Source organism: Calliopsis andreniformis, chromosome 4 (genome assembly GCF_051401765.1).
Source record: "Calliopsis andreniformis isolate RMS-2024a chromosome 4, iyCalAndr_principal, whole genome shotgun sequence".
Lineage (NCBI taxonomy): Eukaryota > Metazoa > Arthropoda > Insecta > Hymenoptera > Andrenidae > Calliopsis > Calliopsis andreniformis.
In genome coordinates, this window is record NC_135065.1 from 11,103,144 (window position 1) to 11,129,706 (window position 26,563).

The 26,563-nt window shown below is 44.9% G+C and overlaps 1 protein-coding gene across 1 annotated transcript in view; it reads right to left on the reverse strand.

Moving 5' to 3' along the window:
* The window catches only part of LOC143178122 (uncharacterized), a 55,483-nt gene extending 29,314 nt beyond the window's left edge, over positions 1–26,169 (reverse strand). Inside the window, exons 1-2 of the mRNA XM_076376597.1 lie at positions 26,036–26,169; positions 2,470–2,529 (exon numbers count right to left, since the gene is read on the reverse strand). Coding sequence (XP_076232712.1) covers positions 2,470–2,503 — 34 coding nt within the window. The 5' untranslated portion in view covers positions 2,504–2,529; positions 26,036–26,169. The remainder of the gene's footprint in view (positions 1–2,469; positions 2,530–26,035) is intronic.
* Between the last annotated feature and the right edge of the window lie 394 nt (positions 26,170–26,563).

The window sequence follows — 26,563 nt, forward strand, 5'->3', positions numbered from 1 at the left end:
TGAGGACTGCTAATTAATGTGTATAACTGACGAAGGAAATGCCCACAAATGTCAAGATAAAGAACCACTGAATTATCCAATCTCAGAAAAGATGGCTTTAGGGAGAAGATTAGATGCTATTTTACTATGTAATCAATTAGGTACTTTTTCTGAGGGATACCTCATCTTCGATGCTTGGAAGATTTCTGAGACCTCGGAGACGTTGGAGATTGTAGAGACACACTGACTAATCGTGAGAGCCTCGAATCCTTATCTCATGGAAGGCAGAAGGAGGTTCGTTCGAACAGGCTATGTCCCTCGTAAAACTTAATTCCCTTCAGACTGGTCTAATGAATCCCAAAGGGTCTGGGAGGCGCGGAAACGGGCCAGGTTACTATGTATAGGAATTACAGCAGGTAGTACCGTTTCTAATACGAATTCAGAAGCGAGCGTACTCGAACTCGTCGCGATGGGCAGCGACGGTATCCTTCACCGTCGGTACTAATAGTCGAGGCAACGACCTGGCCTCCTAGCCGATCCTGGATCCATTAACGGAGTCATTTCACTTGGTATACTCCAGCCAACTATTAATGTTCATGGTTCTGACTATCGAGGCTTCGGCGTTTCGTAGGAATGCCACTTTTCTTCTTCTCCCCCCGCCTCGTCTCTTCATCCCATCTCGCTGCCTCCTGGCTCCTCGCCTCGTCTATCGTTGTAATAACTCCATTACAGGCCGTCGAGACCTGTGGTTTTAATGTCTCATTTCCATCTTCGCACTGTCTTCGAGCGAGGGCTACTGGCTCCTCGTGAGGCCCACTTTTCTGAGACGTTGGCGTCCACGAAAGTGTCATCGCTTATCGCCACTTGCTGTAATCGCTTCAAGGAACCTCTGGTATTACGGGACCCCGCGGGACCCTCTTTAAGTCCAGAGCACGATACGCCCTCGAATCTTTGCATTTGCTTCGGCTATCTGGGCCTGAGTGTCGCGAGCCACTCGATGGGGGCCAAGGGAGGCGCTGAAGAGACTTGAGAACGACGAGGTGACGCGATTAGTAGAAGGCAGGACTTGGCAAAGGTGATGTCAGCCCCTTCCAATTGAGGACAATGGTCCTTGACAAACAAAATCTCTTGAATAGGGATTTTGTTGATCTTCGAGAAATAAAATGCTGTGAAGCCTAATCTTGCTGATCTTGTCGAATTTTTGGTTGAAGGATTCTGAAGAAAGGACAGAGGTCCTGAAGATTCCTACTAGAACCAAATAGCGTTATTTCTCGAAGAAGGAAGCAATCGAGGGACGTGGAATTGGTTAAGAGTGGAGTTCCATTCGTCGCTGAGATTCATAGGGATGGCCACAAGTATACCTCATGCAGATTCCTCTTCATTCGTATTAATAACCGAGCCTGGTCAGTCCTAGACCGCAAAGCCAAGGTCGCTGAGGTTAAGGCGTGTTCAACAAGCTGTTCATGGCTACTACCTAAAGGGCCAGTCTCTGCGCACCAGGAAGTGCAGTCGCTTGCAATGTAACTCAAGATCTCCACTGTGTTGCCTCTATGAACGCTCTGCCTACAAAATTCTTCATTTCTTCTGTTTGATGTACGAAGAAATGAAGAAATATTTACACGTGTATAAGTGAAGAAATGAAGACACGATCCAATAAAAAATGAAGAAACAGCATAAGCTTTGAGGTCGATGAACTCGATCAGCTGATCAGAAGAGAGCCAATGCACAACTCTGCTTTTTGAAGACACTAAGAGACATCATTTCAGAGGGTAACGTCATCGACCCAGCCTCTCCCATAAAGGGCTATACCCCATACACGTTTCCTATTTATTATAAGTTGGAATAGTCAACAATCGGGAGTCCGAAAGCGACCGTAAATCACGAAGGATCGTCTCCTAGCACGCCTTAACGCTAAGAACTGGTATATGTAACCTATAAGAGGGATGCACAAGCGGCAGTGATATATCGTACGAGTCCCTCCATTGTCTCTGACTAAGTTCACGGCGACAGGCCACCGAGCGACAAGTTTCTTCCTCGTATTAATTACAATGTCCAAGCGAAAGCTACGGTTCGGGGACTTGGCACGAGCGCAAAAGGCTGACGCGATTTTTCAACTGTGGGTATGGCTTTAGAGACATACAGAGACCCTTAAACTCGTTCACAGATATATGACTTCTATCCAATCTTCTTAAAACTTAAATATGAAAAATAAATTTTTTCAAAATTTGAACTGAAGAATTTAGAATTGCCTCTTCGTAGTAGAAGTCTTACTGTAATAATTCTCTGTGAAATTCTCGAATACTTTACTTCCTTTCCCTGTACGATGTGTTTATATTTAATAAATGTTCTTATTATAAATTCCTGAATCTCTGTATATAGACTATAGTATCTCATAAACTCGTCAATGACTTATTAATCAATCAAATATCCCAGAGGCTTTTTCTGTCTCCTCAATGATCTCTTCTAATAAACTCGAAAGCTTTCACTCACCGTTCGGAGCCTGCCTACAGAGTCTGGCGAACATCCTCTAGTTCGTCGATGCCCGTCTGCCTGCAAACAAGAGTACAAGTTAATGCCATCGAGTTTTTCGAGGCAGGAGTTAATTGAAATCCGATAAAAGGTAAAAAGTGGAAAACCCAGGAACTTGTTAACACGATCGCTTATACGGTAACACGCCATCAGGATACGGTAAATCTCGCGACGTTACTCGCTATAAATTACGAATCCTAATGCCCTGTATTTATAACGTGGTGAGCAGTTATCCGGACTCGCCGATAATTACGGAGTGGATATCAAAATTCATAGCGGGGCCGAGGGGCGACTGAACCGCGCGGAGCGCAACCCATAACGCTCGAGGCGTAACGCGCGGCGAGTGTCAGGCCGAGGATATTTCCTGAACGCTAATGGCTACCAGTCGTCCGCTAATAATTACGAGCTCCTCTTGACTAATAGGTAACGACAGGTGATCTTCCTCCCCGCGAGCATCGCGTCCAAGCATCGCTGACAGTGATTTTACAAGCGTCCCCGCCCCCGAAGCATGTCAGCTTCAATCACCTCTCTAAATTGGTTCGCGAACCGCGGGAAAATCGTAAATGACTCTCTTTACGAGCATCGAGAGAGAAAACTGGTGTCACTGCCACGAGGTATGCAGTCGAAAATAGATGAAAATAGAGGACGCTAAAGGGGACACCACTTTGCTCGCGAAGAGAAACTCTCAGAAAAAACTGTAAGTAGATAAGGACTGTGTTACACTGACAAGAAGAGTGCCAGGATCAATAGATCTGCAGTGCTGTCAAGGCCCTTGTCAAAGAGCACTGTTTGTACAAACTTTGAGAGTATTCTCAAGTAAAAAGTGCCTATAAGTAAAAGTCTCTCAGGTGGAATTCTGAGAGGGTAGTCATCGTAGACAGTCGTGAAAGGCACGAACCGATGGCTGAGGAATTTGTCTAGTCTGGTGAAGATAAATTTTCATCAGCCTCGACATCTGAAATTCTGATGGACCGAGCCTGTTGGGAGGTATCCATCAGGTTCCACTCATACGAATCGTCGAGCCCTCCCAACGCGTTCCGACGTCGCGCGGGGATCAAAAACACGAGAGGAATGCTTTCTACGCGACGCGTGTCGCGTCCATTTCGCCTTAAACAGAATCTGTCTTCACAAGAATCTCGGACTTCGCCGCTTTGATTCTCCTTTACATGAAATTTCAAAGTCGCCGAAGTACTAGCGATAGAATTCTAAACTTTTTAACGGTGCACAGATTTTTCTCGTCCCCAGTGATCCCTAAGGGCGAGTTTCCCCACCAAGAGATGAGTTTCCCCTTCTCCTCCCAGAAGAATTTCACGCCCCATTACTCGAGACGCAGAGGAAACCTGGGGTTGTACTCCAACCCACACATCCGGACCAACCGTGTTTTGTTCAGCATAATTACCTGGGATACAGCCATTAATTAGTATCGCTAATTATGTGGAACAACGACTGCGAATACGGCAGTGGTTCGAGCTGCTCCGCCTCGCTTTTATCCTATTTGTCGCGCATAAATAACAGATTAATGCCGCGATACGGTAGCTCATGCAAATGTGAGTTCAAAGTTAACTGCATCTAATTAACCATATTAGCGTCTCTTCAGCTTAATAAGCTCACGATCGATAAGTTCCCGCGCGATCATCGGTCCTGAAACGCGCTGTTTTCCCTTCCTTCGATACCTCAGCTCGCTTTTCATCCATTCATCTCGCATCACGCCAATTACGCGGCGCTTTTCCACGCCGCATGCCATAATAACGTATCGCAATGCATTGCTCACACGACACAGTCAAGCTGTAATAAATTATTCAGCCTGCTCGAGCAATAAGCCGCGTTTCACTATTCACTGATTCACGGCGTTGTCGAGGCGATTGTGTGGTGGCCCGTAGAGGAAGCTATGCAACATTTACTTTGTATTTTGGGAGTACAGTATTTTCTCGATATGGGCTCAGGGCTTACTGGCGAGTTTATAACGTGGAAAACTATTATTAAGTTAATTATTTAGCTCACTAAAATACTGCAAACCGATCCTGAATGTCAGATATCTATTAATATAACTCTTATGTTCTTAAAACTCGAGAAATTCTCAAGTAAAAATCTACGGTCACACTACTAAAACTGGAGCAAAAGCATATACAGTGTTTCCACGATACAGACTCACTACCAACTGACAAGTTTATAGCGTGTAACACTTTTCAAGATCAACTCATGCTCCTGACCCTGATCCCACCCCTAACTTGATATCCCTATCCTTCTGTCTGGTCGTTCAACAGACACTCTACAATGTACTTAATCGAGTCTGCTCCACTGGACGCGTCATCCTCTTATGATCAGCAGAAGCGCGATAAATCCATGTCGCGCTAAGGAAATACTAATGCGAAGATCAAGGGGACACCGATTTCTCGATGAGACTCTCGGCAGGCAAAAAGGGAATAGCTGGAACGGCGAGGGACAGCGGAGACGTAATGCGACGCCTTGATGGACGGCTCGATCGCGAAGCCGGAAGTGGCCGACTGAAAAACTGGCAATGGAGGCGAGCAGAGCACCCTGCCAAGTTCCACCATGGATGGGAGGGCTGAAGAAAGCAGGTTAGGCCAACACACCCGGCCGGCTGTTTGACATAACCAGTTCAGAGCTGCGGGCAAGGACGCCGCGCGCCTCTCTTTCCTTCCTGTCCCATCTCGCCGCTCTCCTTTTCCTTTGCTCGCCCTCCTGGGACACAATCGGCCGTGCCTGACCACCGCAATGCATCACGATCGATCGCTGACACTCTGATATCGATGCTCCGTTTGCTGACCCCGCGAACTCCTGCTGAACCTTTCAGAATTGACGCTTGAAAGGGCTCGAGGAACGTAATGTGGAAATTAGCTGGAGTTTAGGACTCTGGTCAATCGTTGAAGAGATTTTCGATCATGAGATTTCAATACTTCTGGCTCCCTAAGTATGGGATTATGGTAGAACTGTTGAAATTTTCAAATTTTCAAACTTTCAAACTTTCAAATTTTCAAACTTTCAAACTTTCAAATTTTCAAATTTTCAAAGTTCCAAAGTTTCAAACTTTCAAATCTTCAAATTTTCAAATCTCTCGATATTCAAATTCTAAAGATTTGAATCTCTAAATTTTCAAATTTTCTACTTTAAATATGTACTCTTCAGCTTAAACCTCACCCCTTTCTAGTCATTTTGCCCACAGAACAACGAATCGTTCACCTTTGCTACGAGCAAAAGAAACGAGCAAAAGAAACGAGCAATAAGTTCCTAGTAACACGAATAGCTCGTTATTTGGAAAGCGCCAACAAAGGTCTCAGGAGAGCAAAGAAACTCCAGCTGGCCTACCACGTCCATGGTAGTCCAAAGCGCGCAAGAAGTATCAGATTTTTACAGACATGTATCGGATCTCGGTAGTGATTATTCCAAACGAAATTGAAACAAAGCCAATGAGAAACGTCCATGGAAACCTTTTACAGTCAGGACTTTTTGCAGCACGTCAGATCTACTCGAGCGGAGGCTGAGTCCCGCTGAGCCGCCGCTCGCGAGCGGAAAGGAAAACGCGCTCGTTTTTCCTTTCGCATATACACACCCGTGGAAGATCCAGCGAGGATGCGCTTGCTCGATCGTTAAACCGCGATCGAGAGAGGCAACTTCCACGAAAAACTGGATCCGTGGCGTAACAGGGTCCCCGCGGTTGATTGTTGTTCGAGTAGAAACGCACTCTCGGTCCCTTTCGACGCGAAAACAACCGTTTACGATACGTGCAAGGAACCTTCCCCTCTGCCAGCTTCGACTTTTTGCCGTGAAATCGTTCGACGAACTTTCTCGAGCCTCGGAGAGATTGTAACTGTTAGCCTCGAAGCGTCTGCGAAGATGAGACTCGATGGATCTGTTGCGTGACGAGCAATGAATCGAGGAAAAAAGGTAGTACGCGTAGATTTATGAGCAGATACTATACAGCGCGCACTAATTACTGCACGATTCACCGTTTACATGCGATCACCGTTCAGGGCAACGAGATTAACAGCGATAATTAAATTACACGATCTAACGATCGATAATACCCAGCCGCGATACTCGCGTACACGAAACGCTCGTCATAAACCTGTTATCCGCGTTTAAAGAGCCTTCCCCAGTGCACTTCGAGTTGTAACCGCGATCCGATTGTCAAATAAACGAAGCCCTTGACTGGTAAAAGCAATGTGCTTCGGGGATTACTGGTAACGACCCAAGTAATGGCTTGTAAATAGGTTCGAGTTAATGTACGTAGATAATTAAACGTGATAATTGTTTAATAAAGGGAGAGTCAACGTGAATCACGATTATTTTCTGCGTCTACATTTCTGGGGGCAAAAGTGCGCAGTGGTGTGAACTGCAAAAACGATTTCATGTTTCGTTCTCATGGAACTGGTGCACTTGAATGCAGCAGTGCTTGAAACACCTTTGCTCAACTGCACTTCTTCCTATAGTATAGAGTATATTATAGAGTATACTATAAAGTATAGTTCTTCGTAATTTCTAAGGCTCCTACCACTACGCAGCAATAGCTCTCGCCTACTTCCCCTGACATGATCCTCTGCACAGCATCGCGAATGGGTCGGTCATGCATCTCAACGCTTGATGTCCATCAGACTCAGCGGAAACAATTTTAACGCGGATAAATCGTTTTAATTAAGCAACATCGAAGTCGCACGCCCACCTTGCCCCGACGCAGCACTTGTAATGGAGTTTTTGCGGCGACAAGTTACCTGTTACATGCTTGTAACTTCCCTGAGATGAGTAGTGAAAATCCAAAGAAAATTAGCTACGAAGATATCGGTGGCTGTTCAGTGTCAGACTTACTCTACTCTACACTCACAAATAAAATTCTAAAAGCAAACCACTTCGTATTCCTCCACCCACATATTTTTCTCTACAGGCTCTCTCATTTACCTCCCAAATGTCCCCTGAAGCTACCAGCGAACCTGGAGATTCAATTGTTCAGACAGGACTCTTGGCTAGAAGACAGCCATAATGAGAGGCGAGGATTTATTAAGAGACATTAAAACTGTTCCTCCAACGGTACCTCGGGGACTAAATGTAGTTGAAACGTTATAGCGTAACATTGAGGTCCGAATGTCCTCGAGAAAATAGCAACTGAAGTGAAAGACAGAATAACTATTCTTCAGGAGTATAACTATACTTCGATCCAGTCCCTGTGGGAAAAGGTAGACGTAGAGAGATACTCGTAACCTTCGAACGAGGGAACACTCGTAGCGTGTCAAGCGGGTACACTTAAAAAGGAGCAACAAGGTTGCGTGACGAGAAGAAACACGACACAGCTTGCCGTATCCGTCGCAACTAAACCCCTTCGATTGAGCAGCGCTCGGTAGCAGTGCCGCGAGGCTTTCGATCAAATTGTGTTTCCCCTGAAAAATCAAATCCAACTCGACCACGCGCGCGATACTTCCGCCTTGGTAATGATAATTAATAGGCTGATGTTACAATTTATTGGTCGACGTCATCTTCGTTCATTATGCCACGGTGCTAGCTGCCCGAGCCGCTTATGACTCAATGGCAGAATTTATTGCGTCATTAAGATAATGCATGCGATACAACGCGATGTAGATAACATAATCATTTCGTGCGTAGACACCGTTTCACGGGACGATGCTCCCGATGCATCTAATACTCTTCGAAAACTCTAGGCATATTTCACTGTACAGATAGAGAAGGCTTGGAGGCTTCAAGGTGGAAAATGATTTTAGGTAGACCCCTTGGATTTGAGGGGCCACCTGAAACACTCATTAAGAGATGATTTTTAAAACACTGACCTAAGACTAGACTGAATAGAGACCAACCTGAACCCTCAAATATACAGAAACCAAGTGACTAAGACCTCATCACCTCAATGTTTAACATTAAAACCTGTCCCTTTTCATTTCAGACACATTAGAGCACATTTTTTTATTTTGGTCCTCACATTTTTCTAGAGGTTCTACTATAACAATTCTATTCTAATATTCTTATAGAATTGACTAAGGTTTGTTGAAACAGAGTAATTCTTTAGGACCTAGTTTAGTAAATCTATCATTGGAAATAAATGTTACATTATCTATTGTACAGACAAGAGCGTGCTGTGATCGTTTCCTGGACCAAGCCCAAAGGGAATGGTCCTACCAGAAAACGATACCTCGGTACAAGCTGGATCGAGGCAGCGAGCATGTTTCAGGGCCGCAACAACTGACCACCCTCCGTGTTCGAACCGGTAAACGGATACGGGCATGTCTGGACACCGGATATCGCGGTTCGTTAGCTCCGCGCCTCGTCGGACCGGAAATCATTCTTTGCTCCCGAGGTAGGTAAACGCTGGCGAACTTTCCACCAGCCGAGACCGTTAATGATCGTTCGAGCGAGCTATCTTAACTGACTAATTTATTTCTCTTTACTTGGACGATCCTCCAGGGATCTATGTATTTATGGACGTGCTAGAGGAAAAACTAGTTAGGAGTGGTCCATTTCTTACCGACCACTTCTGCTCAACTTCTGGAATCTCAGTTCTTCATCCTCGACAGGGATTTATGCGCCATCGAGCTACGTGTAATCAATCTATAATCAATTTAGATGGTCGGAGGATGTGGGAAATCGTTGTAATTGTGCCTCGAATGATCTATTGAGCTGAGCTTAAAGGGGCAATGAATGAGTACTTTATCATTGAGAAGCTTAAGTTACCTACAAAGCGTATGCTATTTTAATGAAGATTTTATCGGAGAGTCGTGTCACTATTTATCCCCCCGCTTCTCTTTTTATCTTTTAAAACTCTATCTACAAGAATTCTCAGCTTTTCATATCCCCACCCCTTTTCCTGCTAACAAGGAACCGCCCCATACGTAAACATCGGTTTATTTAATTAAAAGAGACTCTCCGGGAGTTGCAGTGCTCCTTTAAAAAAGACAAATGGACGAAAGGAATACGCGTGTCCGAGGGAAACGTTAATTAAGCGCGATAGCCCGATCGCTATCTCTGCATCGATATTAGATGTCCTAATTAAGGGGGTGAGTGCGATATGCGGGGCTCAAAGAACATCGACCGACCGTGCCGTCCGATTCCCCTTTCGCGCGGATCTGATTCGTCGACGTCCTACGAGAAGAGCAAAAAGTGTCAGGCTGTCGCGCCAAAATCGGGACAGTCGGTGGACGCCGTAAATCTCGGCGTTGACGCGTTTCGGGAGGGAAACGAAGCTGGCCAATTTACGATCGGTCGGAAGGGACGTGGGCAGAGCGGAGGTGTTCTGGGGGAAACGTTGTTAGGGAAACTTTCACGAACAAGTCGGATCGTCCTGTTACTCGGGGACACCTTGCCCTTCTACGGTGGGTGGAAGTACAAGAAAAGGAAGACCAGTGGTTGGACTCGCTTCAAGATAGGCTATTGGGTCTCATAAACTGAGACAAGTCTAGAAATCGAATCCAGTTCACGCTGGAATGAGAAGTCTGCTTTGCTGTTGGGTTTCATAAATCCCTAGGATTCTGACAAACCTTAGGAACACGAAGAAGAGTTATCTAAGGTCTACTGAGAGTCTATCAACAAATTCGAGAGCAAAATCGCTTGTTAACTATTACCTAGTATTTTTTATGTCCTTCAGGAAGGTGGAAATGCAAAAGAATTTTTGGATTTTATATTTGAAACTACTTGCTCCACCAGTTCCTTTATCCGCTCAATAAATGCTCATATACACCCACTAAATGAAGGGACGAAGAACATTCTCATCGAAGTACTCTATTACCAGGGAATCCTTAATCAACGTCGATAAGTTTCATTGCTCCTGCTAAAAGTTTTTTAAGGGACCTGTCCAGAGGCTGGTTGAACGTTTTCTCCCGTTTGTCGGCGATCCCAATTCGCGATCGAGGCGAAAAGCATCACGATACGATGTAGTGGTCGCGTATATTGCTGTATCGAAAGGTAATGATAGGTTGGTAGCCTACAATGTAGCCTGGGATTGGTTAGTGCCTTCTGGTGCCTATGTTATCGTTTATGGCGATACACTCGACAACTCCATCGTGGAATGAGCGAAATCTTCAGATGGTAGATCAAACAGACTTCATATGGGAGTCCCATGACTTGGAAGAAGGAACGTGTGTAGTGGTAGGAGTCACTTAACACCTTGAGTGCACGTCACTCTGTCATATAACGAACAGTTCTTGCATGAATATTAATCTGTATGATTGCGAAAAGAGGAGTCACCACAAAATGAGTTAAAAATTTCACTTCAAGCTAGAACCACTGTGCATACGGCAAAGCGTTTGGGGAACATACCACGACACTCAGAGGAGTTAATTGTGACGTCGCAGACCCGCAGTGTATTCCGATAATAGGAAGCAAAGCGTCGATGTCTCTCGATAAATCACCATTAGTCGTTCAAGAGCGCCCAGCGATTCGCGTTCGCCTTCTCTTCCGCGTCTATAGTCCCCAGCTGACAGCCATTTAATTCTGATGGGTCTGCGATGATATGTAATTCCCCGCGCGAGCCATTCAGATCTCTCTAATCAAACACGACCAACCAACCATCCAACAACGGAGATATCGTTATCGCCGACATCGAGGACATCGAATAAATTTCCAGCTGCGTGCAGTCGCTCCTGCGCGATCATGTCCCATCATTAATAATCGCCTAACGGCTTCGCGTCTTCGGATTTTTCGCCACGCGAGACCATGACTGATTACGAAATCGCCTCCTCGTCTTTCCTTCCCTCTTCACCCGACTTCGATCTCGTTCTCGTCGAATCGAAGCTTCCACAGGCCTCTCTCCTATTGCATTCCGCCAAGTGTCTCGTCCCAGCGCTAACTTATACCGCGCTTACGTGGCCCGATTTACGAGCATGCGAGGGTATTCACGCGACGCGAAAACGTGGGTACCATACGCTGCCTCGGGACACGCGTTACGAGGTTTAACGATCGACCTTTATATGTTCAACGCGATGTCGCATGCGCGCGTAAATCAAGGCTGAAGACGGTGCCACGGGTTGCCACTTGGACACTCGGTTTTTCGACTGGTCTTGACCCTTGTCTTCCCAGGAATAGATGTCCCGTGAGACTTTGGAGGATGGAGCTTGGATTTTTGGAAATGATACTTTGGTCCACGTGTACTATCAAGATAAATTTTTTCTGTGGCTTACTTTACGGTGGGATCGAAGGAGGAAGCCTCCCCTTTCTAACGAGCCCTTAAAAATTGATCTTCGATTTTTTTTCCCTGATTTATCGCAATTTGAATGAAAAGTGTCTTGTCAATTATTCTTTACTGGATTCGAGTGTACAATGGCTTTCGGGAAAATTCATTTCAGGCATGTGAAAGTAGAGGCTTTCCTCTCTAAAATGAGTCCAAACACTACTCTACGATTTCTTTTCATCGTGCTCATATTTAGGTCAGAGCAAATTAAACGATAGTATCTGACGATTTTTTGTTGAAGTAGATTCTTGTATAATTTCCTATAAAAGAATACGTAAACTTGGTTGCATGATAGAATGTTCTCTTCTCTATTTTTCATCACTTTATCTGTTCACTGTTTTAATAGAAGGGTTGCAGAAGAAGGCAGGATGACCTCCCCGTCCGCGGGATCGCAATTACCGTACGTGCGTCTGATTAACGCCCTTGACGAAGGCCAGGTGGAATCCCTCGCGTGCGTGTCCATTGAATATCACCGGCAATAGCGTTATTGCGGCGGGTCAGTACACGCTGTAAACACGGAACGCGGCCAGCGAGGGCCCCCTCTAAGCTAGCAAGAAGTGAGTGGCAGGATGAATGCGGCTGATTACATTCAAGAAGGTTTTTCAGCTCGGGCGTGCAGCAAGCCGGTATAATAATGCAGCGAGCCATGGTCCAGCGGATCGTATGCGTATCCCCGCCATTGTCCAACCTTTATTCCATCGCGTTTTCATGGAGCCCGACGCGTGGACGGGATCTAAGTACCGATGTTATATGATCGGTCCTTTGCCTCGAGGATATGGGGATCGTAAACCACTGCACCATGCGCGTCGCGTTCCATTGCCGCATTATGAATCGCGCACGGAGTCTAATTGTATCTCCTATCTCGCGTACCTGTCTCCCCATTGTTCTTAATCCCCGATTGATAGCCTCCCCTCCCCGATGACAGCGATACCTGCTACCGATAACAGGTTTCAGCATCGGGGAAAAGAGTTCTAAAGAACGGTGAAACTTTGATGATTCATAAAATCGACGTAAAGGAGACAGTGAAGGTAATATTTAATATTTGTTGTGACTAAGAATATTGTAAGTGGAATCGAATATGAGTGGGTAGTGACTTAGGTAAGTGGATATAAGTTGCTATAGTCTTGCACATTGAATTCCTATACTAGATATCTTAGAAGTCGAGAGATTCTCAAGTAAAAATCTACGGTCACGGTACTTTTCTCAGATTAATGCGAAATATTCATATCGACAGTAACAACGAAATATTTCTCACTGCTTTTGGATCTTCTTAAGACAGAGGATGCTCACATAGGAATTGATAAGGTTGTATCTGGACAAAATACAGATCTATATGATTACTGCAGACAGAATCGCCAAATTTCTAATTGAATCGACGTATCTCCTATACACAGAAAATTACTCCTACTTCTACACGTGTCTCAGGTGCAACCTCACCACTTCAGCACAGTACTTAGGGCCAAAAAACTGATTACTGTTCCTCCCTAAACAGGCAGCGTCTTATCAGCGATCAGTGCATTACAATTCCACAGGTCTATACGTATCGAAGGGTGTACAGCAAGAGCAGGTATCGTTACGTTCATTACTCAACGCCTAAGTCCCATTGTCGACGGCGTCGATCAACGTCGCCATCAATCACCGCATCAGCGATAGGAAGATCGTCATTACAGATTAACAGTGCTGATGAGTATACAGTCCGAGGGGGCTGTAACAGAATACGGGCTACCATTTTCTCCCCGTCGTTAATTGGCTTTTAGTTGTGGCGAAATTTGAAAGCAGCAGCGGGGTAAAGCGTCTTATTAAGCGTCGAGGATCGTTAAAAATGAAATGGCCCGGTCGAGATTTCTGCTCGGTCATCCTGACATTAGGCTCCCGCGGCTCTTTCATATCGAGAGAACGGTCGGAGGAGTCTTGTCATCGCGGTTAATGGCAACTTTGTAGCGACGACGAGCCCCAGGGACGACTGTTTGCGTAACGACGCGACGCCGCGGCGCGAAACGCGACTCGAAACGGAATCGACGCCCATTAATCCTGCGCCACCCTTCGCGTCGGTCGCTTCCGTTCCTGGTACGAGCAACGCACGCAACCGATCCTACAAAACGTCTAATAACAGGGAGAGTGGAGCTGTGAATTTTCCGTGTCGCGTACCTCTGCAATTACGTCGAGATTACCTCGCAAAGGTGGATCGTCTTTATCGAGGGAAGAGGCAGCAAGAGAAGACTGTTTACACCCTATGTAGGAGCCGTTAGAAAATCCTCATTTAATTTGCAGTTTGGAAAAGCGACGATCGAAGAAGCGCGTGATTACGAGTATTGTGGCGGGACGAAGGAAAACCAGGAGAGTTGTAATCAAGCTAGTCTACTTATCACTGGTCAACGAACGGTGTATCGTTATCTCATCAGCCGGTTGATATTACAGGAAATCGTTACGATTTTTCAAGCCCCCGTAGACTGCATCTACCTAAAGGTTATTATTAAGATAGCAGAAAACATATCCGCCGTTGTAATTAACCTCGGTATCAGTGGAGCGCAATTACCTTCTCTTCCACTTCCACCTTTGGGTGCTCCGCGGCTTAATAAGTCATTATTTAAAGCAAACATCGAGCCCCGGTTACCATTTAGCTTTAATACGAACGAAAATTAATTTCAATCGGGTCACGTTTCCTCGTCTAGACCGTCTGGGAAGATATGTTCGAATGGATATCGGAAAGGATTCAGTTTAACGAGCAAACGGAGTTGGTTAGAGATTGATGGTGACGACGCTCTGAAGGTAATGACCTTTCTAATGTGCGAACACGCCCTTAATAGCTGCCATTGGGGCTTTAAAGTGTCGCAATAACGAGCGGATTGAGATACTGCGCGGGGACTCAAAAATGGACACTTGAAAATTATGAAGTGTGGCTGAGGAAGTTGGTGATTTAAAAGAGAACTTTAAATGGACTAGAGCTTAAACTTGACGAAGACTTGAACTTGAATTCAAGGACTATATCTTGATCCTGAACTAGAGGACTTGATCATGAACTTGAACTTGGACTTGAATAATTTAACTTGATCTTGATGGCTTGAACTTGATCTTGACGATTTAAACTTGAACTTGAACAAAGCTAATTTCTTGAGCCAAAGAGGGAGACACTGTCAGAGTGGCCACAGTATCAGAATCGGTGAAATTTGATCGGCGTCATATCGGCCAATGATCGTCAATGATTACACAGGTCGAACCACTTTAGAATGGAGCGCATCGGTGCAGGAACGCGGGGGGAAATGTATGCATGAAAAGAACGGCTTTTACGCGCGGTACAGCAATCTACGATCATGATATTTCCATAAAAATGCGTCCTCTCGCGGGTGGGAAGGAGGGGGAGAGGCAGGAAGCTTAGCCCAGAGAAAACTCGCTACTGTAATCGAGCGAAGGAATCTTCGAGATTACCGCCGGCGTTGCTTCGTTTCTTCGTCCCTGCGATCTCGTAATTCGGTTCAATGAGCTGATTTTAGAGCGTTTCAAAGCTATTAGAAGATCTACTAGCTAAGAAACGAAATAAACTTTGTCGGGGAGTAAAGAGAGAATGGAGGACAAAAAATAGAGGCAGAGCAAACGAGAAGATAACGCTTCTCCTAGGACTTCTGTGCTTCGTGTTTCATTGATTCCACTCCAGTACACGGTCGATCAATTTATCTGCGTCGAAAGCAGCAGCGATTTCATACGTGGACGTATCCTAGCGTTACAGGTCGTTAATCAGCGATTTATGCAAGAATAACAGCGTCGTATCAGGGATCGAAGTGGAAAAGCATGGCGAGAAATAAATCATTCCTCGTGAAAGCTAACGAGAAGACACTCTTTCTACCTGTGTACACCTACTTAGCTACCTGATCCTACGAGCGCGGAATACTGTAACCTTAATGTCGACGATTCGAAGAATGTTCTTATGGATGAGCAATTAGTTTGCGGGAGATAAGAGAACGTGTCTATTAGTCTGGCTTTCGTCATTGATAACGACCAGTTATCTGCAATTTCACGACTCAATTACAGAGAGTAGACGATCGAAGACACGGTAATAAAACAAAATTAGCGAGATTCGAGAGGGACGCGCGGAGGTACCTCTCCTTGGGAATCCTTTTCCTAAACTCAGCAATCGTTTCCTGGTTGAGGCAAAAACGTCGTCGAGTAATCGATAACAGTGATTAAGTGCTACATCGAGCCTCTCATCGTTGCTAAGAATAGAAACACGTCGAACATGTCGGTCAGGTGTGAGTGTCGTAACGGTGTCGTGCGACTTCACTGATTGCCTGCTGACGGAAGATTGACGATGGATACCTCTGCATCCGTCCCTGCCAAAAATGTTCACACTTTTCACAGGGGGCACCTATCACTGTTCACATACTCCTTCCTACTGAAGACATCCATCAGACAACTTTCTACAGCCTCAAAGTAGCAAAGAAATATGAGTGTATTAATCAAATTTCTGTTATTGATTCTACTGTGAAAGGACATCAGTTCTTAGAGAATAAAATAAACGATCCTATTATCTGAACTTTAACATTAGGTATAGCTGCCTATTTTCTAGGAAAAGACTTAAATATTTGAGAAATTGAATATTTTCAAGTTTGGAACCTGAGAAACTGAGCAACCTTACATGAAGCCAATGCAAGTATCTTTAATTAAAGAGTTTCGTAATCGTCAAATGGTCCCACGAACCAGAGACTCCACTGATGTTCCTAGGCCCAGAATGTCCATTTGGGAAGAGAGAACAAATTCGAAACTCAAGTTGAACAGTGAAGATTCTATCGCGTCGGTTCTCCGTGATCGTGATACGTGCCTCCTTCGAAACATGTCCGAGAAGGGAGGGCGGAGGCGAGAGGGCCGAGGTGTATTATATTCTAGAATCGGAAAGCGTTTCGGAGTCAATGCACGGTCGCGTGGCACGTGTGTGCATACGGTATTAAGGCGAGTGCACAGTTCGTCGGAGCGTGTTCTGCCACATCCGGTCGCCGCGGACAACAATCCCGCTAATTGTCCGCGGGATTTTCATGCAGCAGCGTAGCATCTCATTAGGACCACCAGGGCCGAGGACATGAGTCAATCAATTCGTGCTCCAGAGGCCTCATCTCCTAACAAAGAACCGGATTCACGCGTCGAAGGAAACGAAGAGAGACTCCCTCGTGGTCAGCGAGCATTTGCATACGAAAAAATTATAGATTTTTGGCGATCTCAGCAAGTGCTGAGATGTCAGATATCCATATAAGTGGACAACCTAGAATTCCATCTTCTAATATTTTAATTACGTCCCAGTAACTAAATATACTATTTTATACTACTATATTTTTTGTTCTTTATTAGGTATATTAGAATTTAAGCTTAAAATTGAATAAAATTAACATTAGTGTTCAGATATCAGGATATAGTCAACTACTGAGACAGTTACTTTAGTTTGCATACTGTGAAATAAGGACTCACAGTTTGAGCGGAGCCAAACCGTGAGCAGAGGTGAAGGATCTGTGGAACGACGTGAAAATGGACCGAGGCGCGGTGCGTACCTTCGAGAGCTTTCTTGTTTCGAAAAGAAGGGAGAAAGAGAGAAAGAGGAAGCGAGTCACGCTCACGTCATCACGAATGCTGCCTGCATTCACGACCCCGTCTCGCCTCACCCTCCTCCACCCTCGTCTAACCCACGACGCTGTTACTTCCAGTCACCTTTCTCCTTTTCTGTCCGTCCAGGCACAGTCTGACTGTACATGTGCTAAACGTGGACCAACCGCGACGCATCATCGATGCTATAGGATACAGAAAGACAGGGATTACTTCTCTGTTAAGTGAGATCTATTTTAAGGTAGCTCCGAACTGGTTCCTCTTCATAAGAGGAACATTGTTGCAAGAAGAAGTTGCAAGAAGATGAAGAAGGGCAACTGGGGCCAAGATACGAACGAGTCCAAAAGAGGATACGGAAGAGTAGGCGCCAGTAAAGATCTGGCAACGGCGGGCTCGAACGAAGCGGATCCCCGCGGATGATTCCTCGTAGGTTACTCCAGCCGCAGCCTCTTCGGTCGATCTCCCTCATTAACATTCGACTCTTTGTCTCTGTCGTTGTCGCGGTCGTCCTACTCCCTAAGGTCGTCCCGGTCGTACCCGAGATCCCCGCGAGTTCCTCTCCACGCTTCCTCCGTCTTCTTCTTATTTCCTCAACCGGTCGACTTTTAGTAGCCCTCTGCTCCTCTCTCCCTTGCCCCCTCCTGTCCCCCCTCGCAGTTAGGCCAGACCTTTTTCCACGCTCGATGGAAGGAAGAAACGAGGATCCCGCGAGCGAAGAGGTGCAAGCGTTCCCCTACGATTTTCTCTCGAAATCCTCTGTCCCCTGGGCTCAGAACTTTCGACGCTCCGCGGGGTCAAGGCTTCAAGGTCGTTCAGGGACCGCGACGCTACCACACGACTCGAACCGTGTGATCCACGCGAGATCGAATTTTTATGGTTTCATTCAACCGCCTCGCGACTCGTCCACTCTCTCCCTCGTTATTTCGCCTTTTCTCCGAAGGTCGATTTACATACGCGGCGTTCGTGGCCGCGGCGCAGGGGAGCAGAGGTGGGGGATTGAAAGGGCAGCAGGAACGGGAGCAAAAAGAGCGACGGCGGGAGGCATCGTGCCGGAGTGCGAGCTTTTTAATTTTACGACGGACGTTTATCTTACGATTATGTTGATAACTTCGCGGTAAGCGCTCGTAACGTAAATTGACCCCCTGACAAGAATCCCCTGAGTGAGTCATGGGAGGGGGGCGAGGGCGCGCGAAGGTGAAATCGTCCCGAAAAAAGAACCTATAACATTAACTGTAAACGCCCGAAAATCGAGGACATTAAAGCGATGGGTAGCCAGCGGTGGCCTCCGTCTAAATCGATCCCGGCTGAAGGAGCCTCGGCCAGGGCTCGAAGCACCACTATTCGAGATTCGACCATAGGCGAGACGATATGCATTCGAAGAAACCGCGAGAAAGGGAAACCAGCATCGAGGAATTGTCTTTGCCTGGTTGCACGCTCGAGGATTCGCCTTCGGCACGGCAGCCGCTGTGTATAACTTGATAAACAAGTTTACTTGGAGAAGCCAGTATCTTATATACACGCTTCCACTGGGTGTCCCGAGCGGACTGAATACTAATTGCCGAGCGTGTCGCGCGAAACAAAGCGTCTAAAACCCGAGTCCGTCGAGATCGTGTCGATCCTCGAGCGGGGAAACCGACGGAACACTCTGCTCAAGCATAATTTAATCCTACCGTGCCCGACTGGCCTTTCAGCATCCAATTCGATAAATTTCACGACTGCCGTGCCTTTTAATTTAAGGGAAAACATTTTTCTTTTAGTATATCTTGTGGAGATATTTTATACAGACACTGTACTATGAAATGGATTCAATATATAGTGGATGTTTGATTACAGGTGTCAGAAATTTTAAGATGTAGTTGTATTTATTAAAATAAAGTAAAAATGTAGATAAATGAAATTTAATTCGAAGCTTTGTGTCAGAGTTATGAGTTTTCGAAGAATGTCTGTGTCTGACTGGACTTACTCTACTTCCATATTCACTGATTGTAGGATGAAATGAAATTGCTGATTTTTGAATAGCTGTAACTTTGCGAAAAAAAATCTTACAGTAGTGAGCCTGCGCTCATTTGAAAGGACAAACCCTCTACTTTTTTGCCCCTGAATTGATTTTTCCTGAAAAAATTTTTCTACTCAGCAGTAGGTCAAGAAAGAGAGGGTAGTTTCTCCCGAAATCTTAGGCAAATTCAACCTACTCTCTGGGTCTCGATAAATTTTTTTGAAGACTTGTTTTGCAGTACATTACAAGTCTAAAGCCTTCTCTTTCGAACAAGACCTTAAAAATTGTTATACGATTTTTTTTCGCCAAGTTATCAAAGTCTGAATGAAAAGTGAGCCACCGACCGCAGAATCACGCTATGCTCCAAAGATCGAAAAAATTGTCAATCTTTGAACTGCTGTAACTTTGCGAAAAAAAATCGCACGGTAGTGAGCCTGGAATCATTTTAAAGGGCAAAGTTTCTACTTCTTCGCTCTTGCATTGATTTTTCTTGAAAAAATTTTTCTACTTAGCGACAGGTCGAAAAAGAGAGGGTGGTTTTACCCTAAATTTTTGCGAAATTCAGATTACTCTCCGGGTCTCGATAAATTTTTTTGAAGACTTGTTTTGCAGTACATTACAAGTCTAAAGCCTCCTCTTTCGAACAAGACCTTAAAAATTGTCATACGATTTTTTTTCGCCGAGTTATCGAAGTCTGAATGAAAAGTGAGCCGCCAGCTACAGAATCACGCGGTGGTTCAAAGACCGAAAAAATTGTCAATCTTTGAACTGCTATAACTTTGCGAAAAAAAATCGCACGGTAGTGAGCCTGGAATCATTTTAAAGGGCAAAGTTTCTACTTCTTCGCTCTTGCATTGATTTTTCTTGAAAAAATTTTTCTACTTAGCGACAGGTCGAAAAAGAGAGGGTGGTTTTACCCTAAATTTTTGCGAAATTCAGATTACTCTCCGGGTCTCGATAAATTTTTTTGAAGACTTGTTTTGCAGTACATTACAAGTCTAAAGCCTCCTCTTTCGAACAAGACCTTAAAAATTGTCATACGATTTTTTTTCGCCGAGTTATCGAAGTCTGAATGAAAAGTGAGCCGCCAGCTACAGAATCACGCGGTGGTTCAAAGACCGAAAAAATTGTCAATCTTTGAACTGCTGTAACTTTGCGAAAAAAAATCGCACGGTAGTGAGCCTGGACTCATTTTAAAGGGCAAAGCTTCTACTTCTTTACTCCTAAATTAACTTTTCGTGAAAAAATTTTTCTACTCGGCGGCAAGTCGAGAAAGAGAGAGTGGTTTTACCCTAAATTTTTGCTAAATTCAGATTACTCTCCGGGTCTCAATAAATTTTTTTAGAGACTTGTTTTGCAGTAAATTTAAAGTCTGAAGTCTTCCCTTTCCAACGAGAGCTTAAAAATTGTCATACGATTTTTTTTCGCAGAGTTATCGAAGTCTGAATGAGAAGTGTGGCTCCAGCATTAGAGTAGCCCAAGGATTCAGAGACCGAAAAAATTGTCAATCTTTGAACAGCTGTAACTTCACGAAAAAAATCGTAGGGAAGTGAGCCTAGTCTCATTTTAAAGTACAAAGCCTCTACTTTCTCATCCCTGAATTCAATTTTTTCGGAGACCCTTTATTTTATTTTATTTCCTGCATCGAGCACTGGACTCCCTTAGAATATGTGTTTCTCAGCCTCTCCTAAATTTTACTCACATCCTTCTACAGAAACCTGTTCCTTCAATGCTTTCCTATACCCTTCCTTCAAAACTTCCCCCTGTGCGTCACGGATAGCCCTCGAATTGACATACCGACTGCTAAATCGATACAAACTCCTCGTTTCGTTCACTCATTTTTCCCCATCCCCAGGAATGACCGATCCTGCAACTGTAAATAACCCAAGACACAGGGGATTAAGTAGCCGAGATCGTTCCAAGGCGGTTTCCCTCGGCAGGAAATACTATCTAGATAGCAGTAGAATCGAACCGGCGAGGCACAGTAATTTCGCTAATGTCTTGGTCACGACTCGCTTCTGAATCCTTAAAACGGGTTTCCAATCTGATCCCTCTGGATCCTCGACGGTGCGCGCCGTCCCAGATTCGCGGGCCGAACCCTCGGCATAGCATTAACAACGTCTTACTCGGCCGCGATGAAAAATCAGATATGATCTTGTCCTAGGCCGAAGAGGGTCCGCGGGGAATTACGACACGAGACCGCGTCCCCCGTGAACTTTGAACCCGTCGCGGTCGTACACGGTGAAAGTTCGCGGCGGGTATCGCGCGATCTCGCGAACACCGGCGAAACAGCTCGGCCATAAATCCTGTTACAGCTGATGACTTACTGCCTTTATCTGCCGGCCATCCACCCACGCCGACCAGCCGAGTTTTAAACAATATCTCACTCGGTGCACCTTGTCCGACTAGGTCGCGTAAAATGTTCGCTTGTAAGCAAACGCGGCCCCCCGGGGGGAATTTAAGGGTATGTAAAGCAACCGTGGCCACCTCTTAAAAATGTCTTACTCCGTGTTTGGCTCTGACTACCAACGGTCGAGGAGTTCCGGCTCGGGCGACGATTTCGTGCTGAAGGTAGCCTCGCGGATTTTGCCTCGCTATATATGTGTCTTTGCTCAGCTTGAGATTCGCGGATTCAATTGAATCGATGGGTTAAACACTGCAAAGTCCGAGAATCGTATTTTGGCGTGATAGAATTGCTGCAGGAATTCTGTTCTTGGGACAGTGGAGAAAATTGAGGTGATATATTTGTCCCCACAATCCATAACTAGTTCTAGATATCTGATTCTGCATATCTGAACCGCAGAGCCAGAGTACATTAAGGCTAGAGATTTTCTGTGTGACTCAATCTTAATACACTTTGTCTCTGAGGCCCAGATACCTATCGATATCTCTGCAATTACTTGCAAATGACTAATTTTGGACTAGCACTGTTTTTCACTCCAAAGATTTCTCAGAAATACCCAAATCCCTACGTTCGATTCAACCATGCTCTCCTTGCTCTCCTTAATCTCCTCGAAGCAGTCTTCCAAAGAGATTCATGCGATTCAATGGTAAAAATCTGATCGAATAAGTGGCAAACTCCCAGTCGCTGGCCTATCTTTAATCGTGCAGTTCATCTCGTCCTGACACGACGCAGAGATGTATGTAACGTTATCGCGTGGCTTCTTCGTCGCGGTGGCCGACTTCTTGCCGCTCCTCTGGCTCTTCTCGCGTTTTCTCGTGTTATTGCTCCCGTCGTGCCACCTACGTCGCTCGGATACATCCTCACCGAGCCATCTTGCCGTTATACTTCGCCACCTTCTTCCTACACCTTCGCCTATTCGTTGATTTTTCCTCGACGCTCCTACCATGCGCTATTAATAACCTCGACGCCAGGCAAAGAATGATTTTTCTATTAAAATTCCTCGAAAACGACTTCCGCGTACGTTGTTAGCGCGGAGACTATCTGGCCGAGGGATTTAGCTTCGTTTTCTTCGTTTCCCCGAAATGGACACTCCTAGATCTCCCAAGGAACAATGGCTGACTTCTATCTAACGTTATCAAGCTCGTTACAACGCCTACGGTTGTTCGCGGCTCGTCGATCTAGTACATCTTTACCGAGCAGAGTCTAGAGGTCTTATCGTCTTATTTATATACCCTCGTTGCACAGCTTTCTCGTAACGCGACCGCATAGCTTCCTTTTTTCCCCTCCTTTTCTCGCCTTAATCTCGCCTATTAACGGTACAAGCAGACTCGAACACGTACCTTTATTATCGGTCCTGGTTAAAGACTCTTTGATTTCGCTGCCAACTGATTTCGATATTAGCCTGTAACTAGATAATGAAAGAATCTCGCGAAGCTCCACTCGCGTTGAAATACCTCCTTGGTTTTAAATCTAAGAGATTTAGAAGCCTGGGTACGGGAAATAATCAGAGTTTCTGCAGTTTCTGCGATTAAATTCCTCGTAATTGTCCATCGCCGCTTCTTACGAGCGAGCTGTGGATATTTATATGTTTATGGGAAAATTAAGAGTGTTATATACGCAATATTTAGTAATATTTGAAGGCTAAACCTAATCTGCATTTCGATTCTTTTTCTTTAGTTTTATTTGCAAGGGAATAATGAGTCTGCATGAACATCCGCAGTCTCCTTATGAGATTCAGAATACTACTGCTCTAATGCACCTCCAATATGTATCGCAAGGTGGTGATTGCGGGACCTAAGCCTTCTGGCGATCTTTCGCGCGTTATACCTCTCGTTACACCCACGCAGATCAGTGATTCCTTTCGCGCGTCTCTAAAGCGGGACATGACTGCACATTATCACTTCCACCATTCCTTTCTCGAAGCCTGAGTTGCATTCTACCCCCTTTGTGTCTTTATCTTCGTAACACAAGCACATTGCCAGTAAATAATTAACTCGCTACAGCCTACTAGGAAGCTATACCTACATCTGGGTCTCGTTTTATATCGTGAATCTACACTGTGAAAAAAAACAATTGTGTAAACAGAAATCCTATAAAAATTAATTTCCAAGTTGTAAACAACTTGCAACTAGTAAATTAATTTTTCCAGAGAGTTCAGAGACCCAGATGTATTTGTATCGCCTTTAAGAAGAGAAAAAAATCTCAGACGATTCTAATGTGAGAGTATACAGAGCCTTTCGAGACAATAGTCCCGAGGGTGAAAATGACTAATGTGAAATTTATGCAAGGCCTCTACTGATGGAGCAATCAGCTATTCCTTTTATTAATTGATTATTCAATGCCGATCGCGAACTCGATGATATATGACTGTGTACACTGCCCCGTTACGAACAGGAATCTACTACTCGCGCGTGCATAAATTACCGAGCTGATAACGAAACCCACGCATTTTCTCTGGATCTTGTTTTTCCTTCTCTGCTCAATGACTCGCGTTCGACAGACAAACGAGCAAGTAAAGACGGAGGGAAATGTCTCTTAACACTCACGGCCAGACGAAAAGGACGTCGCGTCGAGATAGGCCTGATAACGTGTTGAACCGTACTCATGAATAATTCCTGCCGCGTATCCGTTTCGTGAAATCAGGAAGATCAAGGCTAATCAATATCGAAACGGTAAATATATACGTACGAAAAGTGTACGAGTGATATTGTGGATGCAAGGTGTCGAGTAGAAGATTAGAAATAAGGAAATAAATCAATCAATGTCGCAGGGTTCAAGAGAATAATGTCCTACGCAAGTCTCCGCCCACATTCAACACTGACTACCAAGTTACTCATGTAAATATTATACTAAAGCAAGTGTTACATACATAATTGCGAATAGTATTAATTTGAACGATCAGAAATGGTAAAGAGAATTCTTAAAACACGTAAGATGCAAAAATATTACCAAAAATAAAAAGAAAAGAATAAAAACACTTGAGCTTCAACAAGTGTCCCAAATATACAGACCTAAACTTCTCCAATTCCTCTGCACCAGAGGAACAACGTAAAGAACGGTAGTTTCATAAAATGTGTGACCCGAAGAGGGATAAGCCGAAAAGGTCAGATTATTCAGAAACAGAGGATGAAAGAATGCAGCTGCACTGGCGGATGCAGGTCGCGCCGTTGCACCGAGGGCCGAGGAATTAGATGAAGATAGAGGAACGTGATGCATGGGTCGCGATTAGGCCAATAGGCGGGAGCCATTACAGATAAAACCTCGTGGAAGGGTGCATCGAGAAGAAAACAAGTGCATTATGTGCATTCGCGAATTCTCCCCACCCTCGATCAATCTCTCGATCGCAATTAGGCGCACGAAAGCGTTTCGCGGCTCGAGTATCGGCCCGAACAGGCTTCCTTACACTTCCAGGCTCGTTAATCTTCCCTAAAACGTATAATTGGAAACGTTAATTGGGTTACACGGCCGCGTGGCTCAGATAAGCCCTTTGTTGCGTGTATAGGGGCGACAATGACCCGTTAGGCGGGAGAAAAATGTTAATTAGAAGGTAGACGTCGTGGGGTCGGCGAACAATGTCACTTATGAGACTAGAGGTCACAAATGGGATGAAATTTTCTAAAGTTCATTATTTATGACGATTATAATACGATATATAGGTGTACAAAAAATAGATACAATGTAAATGATAAAAAATAGAGTACTTGTTCATATTTCTGTGCTTTAAAAAACGAATTTTTAATCAAAGTGTAATACTTTTTTCTAATTTTACGTGATAATAAGTAAACTCGAATCACAAGCATGACAGAAACCTGTAAAACCAATCACACACTTAGTTAAGTATAGTTATAGAATACTAGATTTTTATTGATTCTCACGTATCTGACAGATCTTGAGAACTTCACGTCACAAGCAGATTGGAACCTCTATTTAAAGTGACTAACCCAAAGCAATATCACACATTTCGTATTACAATTCTCTGAATTCAAAACAGTAGCTACACTCGCGCCACCCACCCCGATTTATCCCGCCATTTTCCCACCCAACACTGTGCAGCAAAGATTCACTCGCAATTCCTAATCGACAAGTGTCACCGAAATAACCTCTCTCCTACTACACCTAGCAAAAAGTTTTCAACCAAACGCAACAATACAAAGTCACCTAAAAATACTGTATTTCACGAAATGTAAAATGTTATCGTATGGATATAAAACATATGGGAAACTCAAACAAGTGTCTCACAGTAGTATTTCATGTTTTCAAAAACTATAACATTTTTAAATTTAGTATTCTTGCGTTCGATCGAAAACTTTTCGCCAGGGGTAGTAAGTATACGTGTATAAAGTAAAATAAAGGTACTTACTTGAGAAGCACCCGTTGCATCCAGGAACGTTGATGTTCATAGCGTACCGAATGTACGTGGAAATGTGTAATTTCGCGGGCAACACACCGGTTCGCGAGGCGACTCGGCTCTATACACCGTACGCGTTAACTCGGAACGACACTTTTACCGATCCCCTACCGCGATCAACGACCGTGCACGATTTTCGGAAGAACGCGTCCACCTCACGGCCCCCGTCTCCTCTTTCGTCCCAGTGTCGGCGGTCAGGTGAAGCGAAACGAGCGTGGAATCGGTCAGGGTTCGTCGGGAACAGAGTGGTCACAGTGTAGCCCGTGCCCCAGCAACCGAGGCTTCGCCACTATTCCCTGGTTGCACATGTTCCCCTCGCTATTAAGCAGTCTTCACACTAGCCACGTCCAGATGCAATGATAGTCGTTCACTCGTCACGGTGACCTTCGACAAATGGCGGCGAATCACCCTCGCGAATCACGTATAAGCAGCGATTAGCGCCGATTGGCCACCGGTGACCGCAACCGGCACTAATCCTAC